Source organism: Bactrocera neohumeralis, chromosome 6 (assembly GCF_024586455.1).
Source record: "Bactrocera neohumeralis isolate Rockhampton chromosome 6, APGP_CSIRO_Bneo_wtdbg2-racon-allhic-juicebox.fasta_v2, whole genome shotgun sequence".
NCBI lineage: Eukaryota > Metazoa > Arthropoda > Insecta > Diptera > Tephritidae > Bactrocera > Bactrocera neohumeralis.
In genome coordinates, this window is record NC_065923.1 from 58,205,528 (window position 1) to 58,226,367 (window position 20,840).

The following is a 20,840-nucleotide window of genomic DNA, read 5'->3' on the forward strand; positions in this document are numbered from 1 at the left end:
CTCCAGTGAAAATTTCACGACATTTCATAGATTGGAAGTGAAGTTATTGCGTTTTAAGTGTCAGTATGTTTGTGTTATCGGTGCGAAAATGAGCTTCGAACAAAGAGCCAACATTAAATTTTGTTTTAAAATTGGTAAAACTTTTACTGAAACGTTTTAATTGATGAAACAAGTTTATGGCGATGATTGCATACTGGCGGTCATATCGGCCAACGAGCATGCCAACACTCGTTCGACATGCTTTTGGACCGTGAAGTAGAAGGAGACTATTTTGAATAAAATAAATTGATTTTGCCGAAAAACCCATTTGTTCTGTTTTTTTTAAGTCCTGTTTACTTTGGAACGCACCTTGTATTTTTCCTTACTAAACGCAATCATATTATATTGGAAAAGGCTTAGTTATTACATATTCAATCATGGTGTTTTTAAGGAAATATTTCATTTGAATTGTATTTTTTTTTTAAACAACTTACTTTTTATATGAAAAACTTAAAGCCTCAGGACCAGCTGTTGAGAACTTTTCGCGATACAAATCTCCATAATAAGTTAGATCGTAGAGCGAAATAGATTTGAGACGTCCTTCCACCGATTTGATATCTCTGTTGCTTGAAATTTTAAAATGTGCGTGTGATATATTTGCTTTGGAGAACTCGACTTCGTTGCGTACTAATATGAGATTTAACGAACGCACCGAAACTTTCAGTTCGCCCCAGGAAATTGGTTCTTCTATAAAAGGTAAATGGTGAGGTTGTATACACATATGGTTACACTACTCACCATCGTTAAGTTCGCTTTTTGCTGGTGTTAAATTCTTCTTTTCGTATGTGGATACGAAGCCGAAAAAATCAAAAATCGTGAACCATCTGCACACAGATATAGTCAAATTTAAACAATTAAAATCGATTGAACTTTTAGTTTGGTTAAATGGTTTGCCATCTAGGCCCACTATCATATGCGTTTGCGATTTGTACGTTACCAACTTATCATCGGACGATCGAGACGTATTACTGCTATTCACAGCCTTCTTCGCAGGCGTCTGAGCCGCAGCCAAAAATGTTGGATAATTTAGCTTACATGGCATTGAACGTGATGACTCATTTTGTTGTAAATGTATGTTCGTGAGGTTCGGACACGATACGCATTTTTCAGTCTTATAAATTATCTCCTTTTCTGTTGACGTCGAATCGACCATATTACGAAATCGCGAATCCATTGTACATTTGAGATCCTCCATGACGATTGAGCGCAACAATACTTCTAAATTAGTAACATCTTTTTGTTGGTTAAATTGAAAACCAAAATCGCGAAATGTCACATCGATCAGTGAGTTGTTCAATTTATTTTTTAAGTGTATTTGAAATATCGGCACGGAGAAGCTTAAATTTGTTTCAAAAGTCTCCTCAATGTCATAGTTTTCGCTAACTTTGTCCTTAGGCGCGCTGTCCGGTTGATCGATGGACGTTACAATAAACTCATCGGCGTTGCCATTGCCTTTCCATTTTGAATATGTGTTTAGGGTATCGAGTACCTGTTCGTATTGACTGCGAGATAAGGAGACTTGCAAGCATTGAGTGATGCTACCCTCCACCTAAATCGTGAAAATTTTTATGTACTACATGTCTGTTTTTGATATATTAATTTTTTCATATTTACGATTAATTTATTGTGCAACGTCCATTGATGCTCTGTTTTGTTTTTGGTTGTGTATTTTGTCAGCTTGAATAGCATGGCTGTATCGTGTAGTATTGGCACAGCATCGGTATTGCATTCATACAACTCATTGACCTTCGGTAGCGCTGAAAATCCCAACTCCTTACGCTTTGATGTATTCAAGGAGAATAAATTTATATTTCTTATATCTATGAAGTAATTATCTTTGGCCCACATATATAGGTTATCCGTGGATTTTGATATTGAGATCTCATTCTCTTCATGTGTATTATAAGCTGTTATTTTACCTAAATTAGCAACCAAAACATCTAAGCTATCGCCAGAACGTGGCAAAACCAACACGGGAGTATTTAATACTACATCGATACTGAAATTAAAAGTTTTTTGTTATTATTTAGATGTATGAATGTGATAAATTAGTGGCAACTTGAAGAGTTTCTCGCAGCCACTATAGGAATAAAATACTGTTTTTATACTCAACACTGTTGCTAAGGGGAGTATTATAGTTTTGTTCACATAACGGTTGTTTGTAAGTCCTAAAACTAAAAGAGTCAGATATAGGGTTATATATACCAAAGTGATCAGGGTGACGAGTAGAGTCGAAATCCGGATGTCTGTCTGTCCGTCCGTCCGTCTGTCCGTCCGTCCGTCTGTCCGTCCGTCCGTCCGTGCAAGCTGTAACTTGAGTAAAAATTGAGATATCATGATGAAACTTGGTACACGTATTCCTTGGCTCCATAAGAAGGTTAAGTTCGAAGATGGGCAAAATCGGTCCACTGCCACGCCCACAAAATGGCGGAAACCGAAAACCTATAAAGTGTCATAACTAAGCCATAAATAAAGATATTAAAGTGAAATTTGGCACAAGGGATCGCATTAGGGAGGGGCATATTTGGACGTAATTTTTTTGGAAAAGTGGGCGTGGCCCCGCCCCCTACTAAGTTTTTTGTACGTATCTCGGAAACTACTATAGCTATGTCAACCAAACTCTACAGAGTCGTTTTTTTCAGGCATTTCCATATACAGTTCAAAAATGGAAGAAATCGGATAATAACCACGCCCACCTCCCATACAAAGGTTATGTTGAAAATCACTAAAAGTGCGTTAACGGACTAACAAAAAACGTCAGAAACACTAAATTTTACGGAAGAAATTGCAGAAGGAAGCTGCACCCAGGCTTTTTTTAAAAATTGAAAATGGGCGTGGCCTCGCCCACTTATGGACCAAAAACCATATCTCAGGAACTACTAGACCGATTTCAATGAAATTCGGTATATAATATTTTCTTAACACCCTGATGACATGTACGAAATATAGGTGAAATCGGTTCACAACCACGCCTTCTTCCAATATAACGCTATTTTGAATTCCATCTGATGCCTTCTCTGTATAACATATAGTACATTAGGAACCAATGATGATAGCGGAATAAAACTTTACAAAAATACGGTATTTGAAAAATATGTAAATGACGTATAATGAAATCTCGATTATCACTTTATCATGCGAGAGTATAAAATGTTCGGTTACACCCGAACTTAGCCCTTCCTTACTTGTTTAAATATAAAAATTGGATTTAATCATGTAAATTATTAAGTACTATTTTTTCTGGCGGCTTCGTTCGCATTTGCAAAAAAAAAAAAGCCTCCGTTAGGACTTAAACGAATAACTGTGCTAATTTTCAGGTCTTTCTGTGCTCTGTTTTGGTTGTTCTGCGAGTGCCTAACGAAATATCATTTTATTTTTATACATAAGATATGTAAATATATATACATATACTAGAGGACCCGTCCACGCTTTACTGTGGCTTATACATAGATGGTACCATCAATATAACCAACCTACCACCCACCATTAAAAGATATGTATACAACTGAGGAACTATTACTTAGTTAATGAGATATTAGTTGAAAAAGGCGAAATGAGCAACGAGAAGAATAAAGACAGTGAACGCCCTAGAGAGGCGAAAACTCTTTGCGAAGTGGGTGCCGCTCAAGTTCATAATCCAACAAAAGCAATGAATTGCTGATTATGAGGAACTAAAGTTAGCCGGATGTTCGAAAAGTTCTCCCGTTTTTGCCCATTTAAGGTACATAGACACACTGTTATGTGTAAAACACGCTACTTTATTTTCATTGAGATGCCTAAATGATTAAGAAGATAATTCAATAGCTTCCTACAAACGTAAACGTTCATCTGACGAAGAGACCACTGCATCTTTCTTAAAAAGAATGACACCACCCAACAATGACCTATTAATCTGTCTTCGCCTTGTCCTCAAGGAGAGAAGGTTTCGTCTGCTCAGAATACAGAGGAAGGTGTAACTGAACAAGGTAAGCGAAAAACTTCTCAGGATCCGCCTCCAAATAACACTAAGTCAGGTAATAAAAATTCAATTTTCATCTCAAGATTTGCTGCGGATACCATAGTTGATAACATAAAGTGTTATATCACGTCAAAATTAAAAACAGACATCCGAAAAATTAATTTCAAATACGACAGGAATATGTTGTATTTTAAGATCGACATATCCGCTGGCATTGGTTCTTGACAGCTCATTCTCGCCATCTTGTGCGTGAATTCGAGCATAAACGTGATAAACCCATTGTAGTTGTTGTTAAAAAAAAGAATACCCGTTGATACAAAAAACTGATTAACAATAATTCGCTGAGTATATATTATCAAATGTCTTAATAAAGAACTTACTGATCTGTATTTAAACAGCATTAATTGTAATTTTAAAATCATAGCTTTCACAGAAACTTGGCTAAAGCCCCACATTTTTGATAATGAGATATTTAATAGCGAATTTGAAATCTTCAGATATGACCGGCTGAGCAGAATAGGAGGTGGTGTCCTGTTTGCTGTTCATTCCTCAATTCCATCTGAAGAAGTTGATGTTTCTCATGCAGACTTCATAGAATTTAAGTGCATTCGAATTTGTGCTAATTGTGGCCATATCTATTTAACTTTATCTTATGTACCGCCTCAATCGGAATTATCTGTATATATGCTACATGCTTCTTTAATAAATAATGTTTTCTCCATGGCTAATAATACTGATTCCATGATTGTTTTGGGATTTTTCAATTTACCGTGTGTATTGTAAAAATCTACTGAGGAATACATAATTTTTGTTAGTACTCGCTTGTTTTAACGAGTTCTTAAATGAAATGTCGGAGTGGGGTCTTAATCAAATTAATTTAATTTTAAGCATGTTTGGTTAGTTCTTAGATCTGGTTTTTGTTGATAACGCTTCCATATTCTTTGTTGTCCGATGTTATCCGTTGGTTCTGCCAGAGGACTCGTATCATCATGTTTTGGAAATTAATATCGAAATCATAGCCAACTTAGTTCATAATAATACACAAGGCCTTTGTTCTCGGTTCAACTTTGCGAAAGCAAATTTCAAGAAGATTAATTGCGAACTTTCTAAAGTAACTTGGCCAGATTATAATAGCAATATTTAGTGTATCCCATTTTATTGAAACTATTTTAAATTTATTTGAAAGATATGTTCCGAAATGTGTTGTAAATCAAAGAATAAGTTCTAAATTCTGGTTTTCGTGAGGGTTATGTAAATTAAAAAATAAAAAATCTCGTTCTAATTTTCTCTCCGCGTTGAAATTCTTTAGGTCCAATTACTTTTCAAAAAATTTTCCACATCAGCACAAATGATGTCCGATTTTTGTAATCCCCCACCATTTTCGAATTAGACTTCCAATATAAACAATCATTTAATTATGGCCCATATTTGATTTTCTGATGCTTTCTTAAAAAATGTGCCAAATATATATACCAACCCTTAACAAAACTATTTAATGCATCTCTCAAGCAAGGTGTATTTCCATCAATATGGAAAAAGTCATTTATAATCCCTTTGCATAAGAGTGGATTTAAGTCTTCCATTGAAAACTATAAGGGAATAGCAAAGTTGTCAGCAATATCTAAACATTTTGAAGCCATTAATTTCTTGTTCTCAGCACGGTTTTCGTAAAGGGAAATCTAAAGTAACTAATTTGCTAGAATTTGTAACAAATGTATCAACGGGCTTTAGGGAGAATAAGCATACTGCTGTTATATTCACAGATTTTAGTAAAGCTTTTGAAAAAGTAAATCATTAAGGGGAAAGATGATGGTAATCTTAAAAAAAATTTTTTTTTTTGCATTTTCTGTTCCTTTATATCCTTAAAATTAATATAGAAACCCATTTACCATTGGAAGGTTTCGTAAAAGGCCGAAAAATAATAATACCGCTCGACGTTCGGAGCGTTCGTACCGATTTGCTTAATTTTTTTTTAATGGTCACAAAGCGCCTAGAAACCGTCCCAACCAGATTCATAATTTTTTATAATTTATTGACAATGTTATGACAAAATTTATGTAAAAAAACATGGAAAAAAATTAAAAAAAAAAGTTAATTACTTTTTTATTTATCAAAATTTTTTTCATGATTCTGGTAAGGACGATAACCATTCACGCATATTTTAAGAATAAATTGGGTTTTTGTGTTTCAGACGATCCAAACATGAGAAATCGTGTCCGCCAGTGAAAAAACGTATCTCATTCACCCAGCTATTTCTCCGACAGATGTCATCAAAAAATTCCGATAAAATTTATTTATACACTCCACCATATACCTCATGATATGTGAAAAAAGTTCTTTTGTAGAATAAAAATTTAATGTCAAAAAAAACAGCCCAGATTACCCTACTAACCCCTTAAATTGGTTTCAATAAACTGCATCTTTTTGGTTTTCAACCAATATTTCTAAAATGAGTTGCTTCTTATCTTAGTAATAAAACTCAACAAGTTATATTTAACGAAACTTTTCTGACTTAATTAATGTCCCTTTAGGGAGTATTCAAGGGTTTTATCATTTGCTGACGATGTAAAACTTTTTAAATCATAAACTTTAAATAGTGATAGATGTATGTTGCAAACAGACTTAAAAAACCTAGTTTCTTGGTGTTAGAAACGAAATGACATTAAACCCTAAAAAATGTAAATCGATGTGCTTTTCCCGTAGACCTGTAGATCCTAGTTCATACGTAATACAAAACTTTCGCTTGGAGCAAGTATGCAGTTTTGTTGATCTGGGAGTAACTATGGACCCCAAACTCAATTTTAATCTTCATGCATCTTCAACGGTTTTTAATGCTAAAGGCACTCTTAGTTTTGTTAAACGTTGGTTTAAAGAATTTAGAGATCCACTTATTACAAAAATTGTTTTTACATCTTTGTTGAGGCTTCTATTAGAGTATGCTTCTGCGATTTGGAACCATAGTTATCAAGTCAATTCGGAGAAGTTAGAGTTTAAAACTTATAGTCTCCACAAACTCGCTAGTCGTAGGGAAATGCTTGGTATAATATTTCTTGTAAAACTCCCGTTCGCTCAACTAGGCAGTTTAGACCTTTACTTTACAATTTTTTTAGAACAAATTGTTGAAATTTTTGTTTCTGTAGCCGAGCAGCTTAAGATCGCAACCGCTAAAACTCTCTTGCCTTTCATGACTCGGCTAATTCCGCTAGTTTTCGGATTGCGCCCCTCGTGTCGGTTGGGCGGTAGGAGGGTAAGCGAAATTTAATATATGGGGGTAGTTATTTTATGCCACACTATCTGAATTTGATATCCCCGCGAAACTAATTCGGCTGTGTAAACTAACGTTGAGCAACACCAAAAACTCCGTCAGGATCGAGAAGGACCTCTCTGAGTCGTCGATACCAAACGAGGTTTCAGAAAAGGGAACTCCCTTTCGAGTAACTTCTTTAATCTATTATTGGAGAAAATAATACAGCTGCTGGCGTACGGCGATGATATTGATATCATTGGTTTCTCCAGAATGGATAAAAAAGCGAAGCAAATGGGTCTAGTGGTGAACGAGAGCAAGACGAAATATATGCTGGCATCAAACAAACAGTCGTCGCACTCGTAACTAGGCGCCCACGTCACTGTTGACAACTGTCAATGTGTTTTACGTGGGTATCTGCCTGCGAAGGCTCAAATCCACGGTGCTATCTATTGCTAGTAGCACATAGATCAAGTTAATGCGTTGATCAGCGCCCCAAAGTGTAAGTGCATGCACGACACTACACTCTGGAAGAAACCAAGGTATGAGTGCCGCCCCACACACATACACTTTGGTTCCAATCGGTTCGGGTGAAAACCAAAGGAACACCCTAGCCACCTTGGTCGGGTTCGAGGCCCATCTAAAACCTCTGCCGTACTCTGGGTCCGGCACCCGGCCGCAGTGCGACTCCACATTGGACAATTGCCCTTCCTGCATTTAGGTGTAAACCACAGCCACCACGAATCTCCCCAAAGGGCCAAGACCCAATGAGCAGACTGAAGCGAACTTCAGGGGCGGCTGCTCCCCGTGGTACCATGTTTTAGTCTTTGGTGTGACCTGTAGCCCAAGCTTGCGCTTAAGCTACTGCCAGTCGAGCCCCCAAAAATTCCGAGGAATTCTTAAGAACCCGACTGTATGATCTTTTTGTTATCCCTTTCATTTTTGTGTTTGTTATATAATCGCAAACCCATTCAATGAATTTGATAGTATTTCGATATAGCACTTTTCTGACATCTCTCACCATGCCGACATTCAATAAACCAGACATGCGAATGTCGGACATAGTGCATTTGGATTTTAGTCGCCTCTTACGACAGGCATGCCTTACCGCGGGAATATTCTTATCTCCCTCCCCGCAGGGAGAACGTCACTGTTGACAGCCATAACTTCGAAGTCGTAGATAATTTCGTCCATCTTGAAACCAGCATTAACACCAACAACAACGTCAGACTCGAAATCCAGCGCAGAATATCTCTTGCCAATAGGTGCCACTTCGGACGTAGGCAATTGAGATGTGAAGTCCTCTCTCGACGAACTTACAAAAAACAAAAACAAAACTCTATAAGTCACTCTTTATTCCCGTCCTGTTATGTGGTGCAGAGGCATGAATGATGACAACATATGATGAGATAAGTTATGAGTTTGGGATAGAAAGGTTCTGCGGAAGATTTATGGTCCTCGCCATATCGGCGCATTCGGTGGAACGATGAGCTGTATGAGATATACGACGACATTGACATAGTTCAGCGAATTAAAAGACGGCGGCTACGCTCTCTAGATCATGTCGTCCGAATGTCGTCCAGCTCTGAAAGTATCCGACGCAGTACCCGCCGGGGGAAGCAGAGGAAGAGGGAAACCTCCACTCCGTTCGAAAGACCAGGTGGAGAAGGACCTGGTTTTGATTGGAATCTCCAATTGGCGCCACATTGCAAAAAGAAGAAACGACAGATAACCAAGAGAGAGAAATTTTTATCACCTCGTACTCTGATGATTGCTCGATAACGACATTGGGCAATGGAATCGATGTGCTCAAAGGTAAATGGCTATCTTTTCGACCATTCTCGCTGCACGGAATTTAATACTCTCCCCCATTAAATCCACAGCGACCATATTTACAAAGGAGTACCGGCTTGGACTTAATATTGCAATCGCTGGCGTTGAGATGCCGACTGTTAATAACCCCAAACTTTTATGACTTTTGACAATCTGTCAAATCATTGTATGTAGAATATGGGTAGTGTTGACCTGATTTAATCTATTTTTTGACATTACTATATATTATTAACAGCAAAACATGATCTTTGATTTTCATTAAGGTACCTCACATACTATCACCAATATATATCGACTAAAGTCAACAGAATGTTTAAAAAAATGATATTAGTTAATGGGAGCTAAGGAAAGTTTTCAGAATCCGATTCAGCTCAATTTTGACACTGGGGCATATTATTATCACATAAGAATTCCCTCTGAGTTTCTACATATTTCCTACACATTGGCCGACATTTGCGATAAAAAGTTCGCAATACTGACTAATGCCATATATTCGGTACCAGGAGGCTCGAACAGTTTTGAATTATTTTTGGTCACAATCTGGCTTACCTCAAAGGCAGTATTTGTGCAAGGTGGAAAGTGAAAGAATAAGTGGAATTTAAAATTGGGAAGTAGGCGTGGTTATAGTCCGATTTCGACTATTTTCCAGTTAATATTTCCTTGCCAAAATTTTGTTATGATCGGTCAGTTTGTATAGCAATAGAATAAAACAAAAAAGTATTAAATCTAAAACGTCGCTAAAAACCATTTAGTAACAAATTTCAACGGCTCTATAGTGCCAATTGTATCGATTGATTCTTCAAGTAAGAGCCATACTTGAAAGCCAAAACTTACGATATTTGACCGGCTGTACGCAATTTTTCAGTCTCTGTTTCTTTAGTTTTTTGTATGTGCTGCACAAGTTCTTTCGCCATATCGCTGGCTTTATTCCGTATAGATGTGGCGAAATTTCTATAAAACAAAAAAAAAAAAAAAAAAAAAAAAAAAAAAAAAAAATTAATTTAAAATTTTAAAAATTATACATTTAAAAGCAGGACTTACTTGAGATAATGTTTGAATTGTGAAATGCACATATTAATTTCCTGTATGAAACGCGGACAATGCACATACCACACAGAAGCCATGCGTATTTTCAAATTGGGCATAGAATCCTTCTGACAATAAATTTGGAAAGACAAAGCATTCAATTGATTATCAGCATAATTATCATTGTACAATTCATTTGTTAGAGTATGGAGCAGATCATGCTTGTAAAATTCCGCTTCATTTGTGAGTGGATCTTTGCCAACGGAGAATATACGCTGATGATTAACACCTTCCGGTGTGATGTCGATGATTTGCACGCCCCCCAGTGAGCCCATTACGCTTATATCTTCGCCAAATGTGGCTTGTATTTTGGCTTCACTCATTGTTAGTGTGCCCACCTTTCGACCCACAGAAAAATCACCTTTATTTATGCTACGTAATACTAATATATTCAATCGATGAAAATCAAAACCGATTTCTGTGCGTAAATTGACCGAAATTGGCCTTTTATTATTGTTCTGAGCATATGTGTCGGCAGCGGAACTATGATGACGGTGGAAAATCGTTTCGTGCGTACTATGTAGGCGTTTTGCGAAACCCAACAATTCAACAATGGTTTCTTGATTGGCTATAGTCAGAATGGAGAGAATTATATTTTCAATAAATATTTATGCAAACAGCACTCACCAATAATATCCAAGTTGTTGAATGCAATATTTGCAATTTGTAGCGAATCGTTTTCATCATTGGCATTAATGAAATTCAGATCCATATTTATCAGCGCCTGCGATTCATCATAATCCATGTCGAAATATTTGCGACCTGTAAATTATTAAATTGATATTAAAATAAATATTTACAACTTATATATTTATAAACAAAATTGCGAGTTTTTTAATTAAACAATTTTAAATTGAAAATTGGAAATTCAAATTTTTAATCCCAAATTCAAGATTAAAGATTGATAAAATATCTTTTAATTTTGGAATTTGTGTAACAATAAGATTTTTACATATTTCTAACAGAAAAAATATAATTAAAATTAATTAAATGTAAATATAAGTGTTAAATTTGTCAAAAAAAGGGAAATGATTTAAAATTTTTTTTTTAATTTTTAATTATAAACTTGGGATTCCGATATTAATGATTAATAGTTATGATTAATTAATTTTAATTTTAAATTAAATTCTGATTTTATTCTTCAATCCGCGATATTTGGGATTAGAAATTTTAAAATTATTTTTAATTAAAATTACGACATTAAAATATTTTCGTTTAAAAAGTCAATTCAATTATCTCTTTAATAGATTATTTGTAACTCTGTTTTAGAGTATACTTACCACTTTGAAGCGCACTGATTGCTCTGTTTAAAGTATGTGGACTGGTGCAACGTTCGGTGCTCAGCATAGGGTCTGGTGAAGCGGGTGACATGGGAGAGCAGGGTTTACTTTGTTTCAAACTACCCGAAATGCTATCCATGCTGTTTAAGTGTTGCTTAATTATTTAATAAATAAAATTCTAGACTTCAATTAACGTTTTTACTTACCCCACGTGGCGATGACTTGCTACAAGCAGCTCGAAATCTGGACCAAATGACTGTATAGCGTCAACTAACAACAAACCATGCACTGACATACTAATGTGTGTGTCTTCTGGGCACTTTGTAATCCCGGCTCGCACACCCACCACTTGCAGCTCGGCAATGCTGCGCTCCAACGATTGCACTTCCAGTGCCATCTGTCCAATAACAAACTGTACAATCATCAGGTTGGTATTTAAAAAATTCGGCGATATTTCTGCCTTATGCTCATTGCTAATGTCATTTCCATCAACATTTTCATTCGCGCCACCTTCCTTTTCATTGTTAGCGTTTCCATTATCATATCTAATTTCATTAACGTCAAATCTATCGGAGATTATGGGATAGAGTATCTTAAAAAATTCGTTCAATTTCTGTTCATTAACATGCGCAACAATCTTTGGTAGTGTGCCGTATAGAGTTAACGATGGGTAGTCAGGATCTGTGGTATAGATAACCCGTCGTTCCAACTCTAACGAGATACTAAATTTCTCAAGTAAATGAAAATTCGATGAATGCTTTGTGCATGCGTGATTACGTTCGCGATTTTTACAAACAATTACTTGCAGATCTGTTAGATTTATAAAGTATTTATCGTAAATTTTCTTATGAAAGGCACTCTCCAAACCAGTATCAGTATTGACAACCGCCACAGAATTCTGTCGTAGCGTAGGCGACTCAATCAAGCTAATTTCCGAGCCTGGTGGTGTTGAGCAAGGCGTCATAAAATCTTCATCTTCACTCTCTTTGCCCAATTTTGAAGTAGTTTCACTGGCAGCAGTGTTGTCACGCGCAACTAGTGGCTCTTTTTTGTGGCATTCATTTTTAAGCATTTGGAAGCGTCCAAAATCGACAACAACCACACCGGTGTTTTTCTCCAAATTATTATCAGCAAATATGATACGCGGCGCAGAAATATCGATCTCTAGCGACCAGGTTGTACGAAAATCCTAAAGCAAAGTAAAACAATTATGCATTATTGTATCTAAGTAGAGGTATTTTTTTGAAAAGTTTTTTTTTTTTTTTGACAGATCACGCGTGAGTGGTGTCAAGCTGTTAAGTTATTTTTATTCAGTGTTGTTTGGCATTTCATCAAACGTTTACAAATCGTTCAACTTTATTACTAAAATCCATTTTATGTAAATAATGTGTTTCGCGGGCTTCGCTCAACTTATGGTGAACATAATCGGCCTGAGGGTACTATTCGCAACACCATCACACATATTGACAACCATCTTTTATTATTGCATAATGTTCGACCGAATAGACCAAGTCCAGCAGGCAGTGCAGAAAATTTAGCAACCGTAGCTGAGAGTGCACACGAAGTCAAGTTCTACATTATAGCTTCGGAGAGTCGATTCGACGCCGTTCGCAGCAAATCAGATCTTAAATTGAAAGCGTACAAAATACAGCTTGTGCAAGAATTGACTCCGCTCGACCTTCCTAAGTGACATCGCTTCGCTCTATGGACTTTTGAAAATTTTCAAGGGGATCCGACTTTTTCGAACCAAATTTTGTTCAGCGATGAGGGCCCTTTCTGGCTCAATGAGTATGTAAGCAAGCAGAATTGCTGCATTTGGGACGAAGACTAATCAGACGAGATACATTTCATCCAGAAACAAAAACAGTTTGGTTTAGTTTGTGGGCAGGTAGTCATCGGTCCATATTTCTTTAAAAATGATGCCGATGAGAACGTAACCGTCAATGGCAATTCTGCTTCGATTCAGGATTTGGAACAAAGCATCATGCGTGTCAATCTAGTTGCCAGTCGAAATGCTCTAACGAGACATCGAAAACATTTGAAAGAGATAATCTTCAAAAAATAAATGCCAAAGAATGTTCCATCGAATGATAATAAACATTCCCCATTAAATTTGAAGTGAAGTCGAAATGGATCACCCTTTATAAGAAGCAAAAACGATAACTTCGGTTGCTCCGAAGCTATAATGTAGAACTTGACTTTGACCGGTCAGTTTGTATGGCAGCTATGAATATAAACAAGTTATCAATAAAAATTGGTTTTAAATCAGTGCTTGTAAAACAGCTATGTGAAATAGTCGACCGATATCGGTGATACTGACCATTGTGCAGATTCTTAGGAGGAAAAGCCGTGCACAAAATTTGAGAACAATATCTCATACACCGAGAGACTAGTTCGCGTATATACAGACGTTGATCATAATTCGCGTATATATTATATACATATAAGTATGTATATATATACTAGGGTGCTTCAAAAACATTTTTTTTTTTTCAAAATTATTTTATTTATTGTATCTGCTTTTTCTTAAAGCCTAACAATAAGTAATAAAATCTTCGTTACGCATGTACCATGGTGAACACGTGATTGTTCTAAGCATTTTTGATTGGAACCTTTGTATTAGATCAATATTAGTTGCACAGGTCGTACCCCACAGTTGAATGCGATACATCCAAATCGGCTTTACGACCGCATTATATAAAAGCACTTTGTTGTCTAGGCTAAGTTTGGAGTTTTTATTTAAAAGCCAATTTAAATTTGCAGCTCTAATCTTCATACATGTTATTTTACTAGAGATATGTTTTCTCCACGTGAGCCTTCTATCTAGGTGAATACCAAGATATGTTACTTCGTTCGCTTGGAGTACTAAAATATTGTTTATTTTTACTGCCGGGCATATCTTTGGTCTTAGCGAAAATGTAATATGCTTACACTTCTTTTCGTTCACGTTTATACGCCAGTTCGCTAGCCACTCTTCGACAGAACTTAAATGCTTCGCTAATATTCGTGATGCTAAAATGTGGCATTTGTTACGGCTCACTATAGCTGTTTCATCCGCAAAAGTTGAAGTTAATACATTATTAGCTGTTGAAAGATCTGCTGTATATATGATGTATAGTGTTGGGCCTAAAACACTGCCCTGTGGTACACCAGCCCTTATCTGTCGTTCATCCGATATGAAATCTCCTACTTTCACCATAAATAGTTTATTATTTAAATAAGACTCCAATGTTTTATACAATTCTAAAGGTAGAGTTTTTTTAATATTATATAAAAGACCTTCGTGCCACACATTATCAAACGCTTGAGCTACATCGAGAAATATTGCTGAACAGTACTCCCTGTGCTCAAATTCTTTCCTTATCTCGTTAGTAATTCTATTTACTTGCTCTATTGTGCCATGTTTCGCACGAAATCCGAATTGATGCATTGGTATTGTGTTATTTACGTGGAGGAAAGGAGACATCTTTGATAGTAATACTTTTTCAAATACTTTTGAAAGACAGGGTAGAAGACTTATTGGTCTGTATGAAGACGGCTGTGTTAAGTCTTTCCCAGGTTTATCTATCAAGATAATCTGCGACTTTTTCCATGAAATTGGATAGTATCCGAAACTAAGAGAAGAGCAAGAATTGCATTGAAGAGCAAAGAGAGCACCTCTACAGCAATAATTGGTAACTCAATTAGCATTTTTGGGGAAATTTTATCATGTCCCGGCGACTTTTTTGGATTAAGTTCTTTGATGATACCAATGATTTCAGAAGGTGAAGTCATAAGAGACTCGAGTGACTCTTTAGCTGTGTTGGGTAAGATTGGCAGCTTAAAGTTGTTCTTTGGCAAATTGGGTTGAAATACCTTTTCTAGGTGATTTGCAAAGCAATTAGCCTTTTCCTCGTCACTTCGAGCCCAATTTCCACCCAAGTCTCGTATAGGCATGTTGGAGTTAGTTGGTGGCTTCATGGACTTTTGGGCTTTCCAAAGGGAATTTAGCTTGTTTGAATTTGGGCACAGCTTCTTTATATACATTTCGGTGTTCAATTCTTCCTCACGTTTGAGCGCTTTTTTTAATTTACGTACAGCAGCTTTCAATTGAAGCTGAGTGGAGGGGAAGCGATTTATCTGCCATTCACGTCTTGCACGTCTTTTTTCATTTACAAGCATCTATATTTCTTTATTAGAGATTTTTCTAAGACCAACCGGATTAAAGCTTTTGTTTGGTGTTGCTAAGACAGCTGCGCTGGTTATTATATCATTGACTTCTCTTATGCTTTCGTCAATATTTCTTCCTGTATTTATTTTGTACTCAATATTAATGTGGCTACTGACGTATTTTTTATATTTTAGCCAATTCGTTTTATAAGAAGTTAGACCCACCTTTGGATTAACGAATATGGGTTGTTCACATAACTTTATTAGTACAGGAGAGTGTTTCAGAAGATAGATCAGTACATGTATCAGCTGTTATAAGCGATTTATCTATATTTTTGGTTACAGCAAAAATAATTAAATCTGGTATTTTTTTACGATCACAAGGCCAATACGTCGGCTTACCAGGAGATATTATTTCAAGGTTATTGTGCCTATTTATAACAGTTTGATACAGCTGTCGTCCTTTTGGATTAATAAGACGTGAGCCCCAGTACGTGTGTTTTGCGTTGTAATCTCCACCGGCTGGAAATCTTTGACCTAGTGTTCCAAAAAAGTCTTTAAATTCGATTTCTGTAATTTTAAAACGAGGTGGACAGTATATAGCCGTAAGGTTTAAGTCACAACCCCGATTTTTTAGTGATATTGTTGTAGCTTGTAACTATGGTGTAGCATGAGATTCTAGAGCATAGTGGTTTAAACGATTTCTAATCAACACTGCCGTGCCACCATGCGCTTTTCCATCCGGATGATTTGTAACATATAGTCTAAATCCCGGTAGATTGAAATTATTTTTATTTGTTAGATGAGTTTCTAAAATAAGCATTACATCTATATTCTTTTCAGACAGAAATCTGATAATCTCTAATTTATGTTGGTTAACACCGTTAGCATTCCATATACAGATATTTAGTAAGCTCATTTTTTACTTAATAAATTTTGCAGCATTTGATTTTGTGATTTTATTAAATCTTGGATCATGTTTTGCATAGTAGACATAAATTGTGTCATACACTGTGTAAGATTTATAATCATAGTTTCAATACCTCCATTTGGAGGATTTTGCGGCAGTTGCATTTGCACAGTGTTGCCTTTAACCACATTTTTACTTAATTCAGCAACGAGAGCATTACTGCTACGTTCGCGCAAATATATTGGAGGTGGTTTGACATTAACGACTGTGGTGGTACCCTTCGCATCGTCGTCTGATCCATTGCTTAGTAAGGCAAACCTATTGCCATTTAAAACTTCCGGTTTCTTCTTTATTGGTGTAACGCCTTGAAATTTCTTGGGATTGACCGCTGACTTTGAAGGACTTAATTTCCTTTTTATGTTGATGTAGCGGTCAATGACAGTTTGTACAGACTGGCCTTTTTTTTATTGGTACATTCTCACCTTGTTTTATGTTGTTCTTCGCTGCCTGCGTACTTGCTGGTACCTGCTTAGTTGTTGGTGTGATCACTGCCTACGACCTTGTTGGTGGGCTGCGCTGCGCTCATGCTTTTGTATTTTTTTGTTTTATTTCCACTTATTATTTGTTATTTTATTATGTTTATTGATTGTAAACAGTTTATGATTTTTTATGTTTTGATTTTCACTTTCGGCGTTATTGGCTAACGCTTGCACTTAATGCACTTTTTTTAATATTTGTTTATTTTGTTTTATTTTTTTTTTTTTTTTTTTCGAAAGTTTCTACGGAGCGCATGAAAACACGTCCATTTAGATTGAAAGCTCGAACAGTTTGAAAAGTGAACTTTCTGAATATGTGATGGTTATTTTTGAGAAACGAAAATTAGTTGATGAAATTTTAGTTTGAATGAAAAAACGAAAACTCCTATGTTAAATGTATGGGAACCTAAAAAAAAATAGCGACTCCTTAGAGTTAAGCTTTAGCGCTAGGCCTGAGGGAGGGTTTTTTGTTTGTCAACCACTAACATTTGAGGGGGCAAGAGTTGAAAAAAAAAATTTAAAAATTTTTTTGAAGCACCCTAATATTTACCATATATTTATACATACATATATTGGAGCAACATCTTAATATTATATATATATAATATATATGTATATAGGAGACGGCCGAAGGGTCTTTCTGGATATTACAAACATCACGGGAAACTTAATATACCCTACAAAAATCTATGTGCTTACCTTATTGCCTATTAAATATTGTTGCCAGTTTTGTAGAAACTTTAAGTGGGTTTGACTGCTTTTAGTAAGCTTGTACTTAAAGTACACTTCGTTTACGGGCTTCACAAAGAATGACTTTAAACAATCGAAAGCATGCTTATTATAGACGATATCCAAACTGCGCGATTTTATAACCAATCGCATATCCGACTGTATATCCGGAGGTCCTTTTTCATAGCGCAATTGAAACCACGGCTCTGGTGCAGAGTCCACATGCTGTTCTTTGGTGAAGAAACGTTTGAAATCAACCAACTGGTAACCGGTACTGGGTGGTATTGGTTTGGTAGGCATTTCATCGAATTGCGGCTTGACCAAGAATGGAAATTCTGTATTTTTCGTTAATTTATCCTTGAGACAAACTGAACCCAACGATATGCCAATTACATAGCTGCTGAATTTCGGCTTCATTTCAATGAACGAAATCAAATTTTGAAAGTCCATTTCGAAATTAACCGTCGTCCGTTCATAAGCAACATCTTCAGTACTAACAATTAATTGCCCGTCAACTAATATAAAGCTAAAATAACCGAAAACCATATCGCGTTTCGAGAATGGATCATTCTCCATCGTATCTTCTAACGCGTTAAATATATCGTCTTCAATGTTTTTATATGCCTCATCTTGTGCTGTCACAACGCTGCTCTCTGCGTTGCCATACCAACCCCACCAGTTGGGAAACCAATGGAACAACATGCTTTTGCCGTGATTTATGGAATTCGCTTTTAAATTTACATCATTTGTAAAAATATTTGTGCGACAAACAGTACGTAGATTATGTAATTCATGTAACTCCCTTGTCTTTTCCATATGCGCTTTGAAATCTTGCTCTTCGGCGGTAATATTATCATTTGGATTTATTAGCAGTCGCTTGTAAATACGCATATAACGCAAGTTTTCTCTTAGTTTAGTCCATTTATTTTCATTACTGCGATGTATACAACCATGACATTTGGCGGCATATTTCCACCAAAGCGTAGCGTTTTCGAAAACTTCGCAAGATGGACGCATCAATTTGTAAGAACGCGTTCGATTAATCTGCCGTAGGCCATAAACACAGTCAACTATTTGCTTGTACTGCAGCTATAATATATATATTTTTCGTAAGTTATATGAAGTATATTTATGAATATATTGTAATACATACGTCACTGACAGAGATTTTTACTTCCTGCACCTGAAATTCGCAATTTAAACGCGGCTTGGATTTTGAGCGAATGGCTTGCTTGCAGCACTCCCGTTTGAAATGTGCATGCGCACTTATTGGTTGCAATATATAATGGTGTTTGCTGGCGTCGCACAACTTATTCATGTGCTCCAGTAATTCTTTGGATAGTAATTGTGAACAATGATTGGCCTCTGTCAGACGATCCCAATATATAGAAAAATCCTTTAGTTCGATAAGTTTGTATGATATGTTTTGATCTGTAGTCGCATTTGAACGCGCTTGCCAATTACTGTCACAGCTTTGAACAGTTAATGAGTTAATTTTAATGCCGGCAGCAAAATATATACCCTTCACAGTTATGGCGTCTTCGTAACGTATGTGCACATCGTTAATTTTCAGCTCCAAGTTCTCAAGAATATTCGTGGCTAGTGTGGTGCCATAATTAAGCCAACTTGTATAAGAATTTGAGTAGTAGCTATCAATTTGATAACCATTCTCAACGCGCCACTTGGCTTCTTTGGCATCTAGTTCTGCAACTTTAAATTCATACTCGGCATTCTTCTCCTTTTCATCATCCCAATCGTCAAGGTCTTTTGGTCCGAACACCCCATAAATTCGCTCGATAATTATACACCATGGCGCAGTGCGAAACTGACGCACTGGTATTTGCAGTTTTATCTTGCCAATGTTACCCGAGTGCGCTTGAACGGGTATGCCGAATGATCGCAGTGCATCTTTTCTGATTGGAACATTCTCTAATTCGACTTCGCCTGAGCAGGTAAAAAATAGATAATTATTATTAGACATGCGTTATAGAAGAAATTGTGTTAACAAAATTATATATGTACATACTTATAACTATTGTTATTGTTACCTTATCTATATTTTTCATGCAAACGAATACTAAATTGTGGATTATACTTACATGTCAATGGAAACAAATACTAGATTTAATGTTTCAAAAAAAGTTCTATTCAATATTTAAATAATCACGCTTGCATGCGAAAGTACAAAGGTGCATGTGTAGATTCAATTTGCTCAAAAGATTTTATTTGTGGAAATCTGTGAACATCACATTCAACACCCTACAAGGTTTTTATTTTGATTGCGACATAAGACAAGGCCCCGAATTGTTGAATAAATAAGAAACGCAATTTAGTGTACAATTTTGCATGGCAAACAACGTTTTTTTTTATATTAAATTCGACTTTTCACTGATTTACATGAACGTAAACTGCTACAAAATTGTCATAAAATGTAGATCAAGTTTTCGTCAACGCACCTGAAAGCAACGCCACTGACAACTGCTGTGGATTAAAATCTTCCAAATATTTGCCAAGATATGTATTTAAAACCCACGATATTAATTCGTTCAGCATAATTTGTATTTATCGCACTGTTATCAGAAATTCAGGTAAGCAAAACCTTTTGTTTACCAGAAATCACGATTTCATAATGGAAATGACAGTAATGACCAAGAATTAGGAATGAGAAAATAAATTGTACAAAAGTCGAGCTATAAATAAGAGTCCCGAAAAATAAATATTGAAAATAAAATCGGATCAGAATAGTTTGTTATGGAAGGCATACACGCACCCATTATTGTACTAATTTCATCGAATTGTACAGCTGATTGTTACGTATATGGGGCAGTTATATGAGTTGTACCAACTGATTTCATGAAAATCAAATTTTTTTGATATTTTGTCAAGTTGGTTGTATTAGTTGGATCGTGTTTGGGTTGGTCGTGCGATTTCAAACGATTTCGCGATTTTATTTCCGCTGTCGAAGAGAGCGCGTCATAATAATAAGTAAAGCAACAACTTCCGAGCTCCTGTTTAAGCAACGAAGTGAATATTCAAAATGAAGTTGACCTCAAAATTGTATTAGAAGTTGTGTCGT

At 36.1% G+C, this 20,840-nt stretch overlaps 1 protein-coding gene across 2 annotated transcripts in view; it reads right to left on the reverse strand.

The window, feature by feature from the left end:
- Positions 1-20,395, reverse strand: part of LOC126762265 (intermembrane lipid transfer protein Vps13D) — a 30,244-nt gene extending 9,849 nt beyond the window's left edge. Inside the window, exons 1-11 of one of the 2 annotated variants that reach the window (XM_050478882.1) lie at positions 20,221-20,395; positions 18,918-19,708; positions 17,735-18,853; positions 11,647-12,629; positions 11,441-11,580; positions 10,788-10,922; positions 10,116-10,728; positions 9,909-10,025; positions 1,654-2,038; positions 778-1,588; positions 474-723 (exon numbers count right to left, since the gene is read on the reverse strand). In XM_050478882.1, the coding sequence (XP_050334839.1) occupies positions 474-723; positions 778-1,588; positions 1,654-2,038; positions 9,909-10,025; positions 10,116-10,728; positions 10,788-10,922; positions 11,441-11,580; positions 11,647-12,629; positions 17,735-18,853; positions 18,918-19,708; positions 20,221-20,317 (5,441 nt within the window). In that variant the 5' untranslated portion in view covers positions 20,318-20,395. Of the gene's footprint in view, positions 1-473; positions 727-777; positions 1,589-1,653; positions 2,039-9,908; positions 10,026-10,115; positions 10,729-10,787; positions 10,923-11,440; positions 11,581-11,646; positions 12,630-17,734; positions 18,854-18,917; positions 19,709-20,220 lie in introns of both variants that reach the window. The other variant, XM_050478881.1, reaches the window with a different exon arrangement.
- Positions 20,396-20,840: the final 445 nt, after the last annotated feature.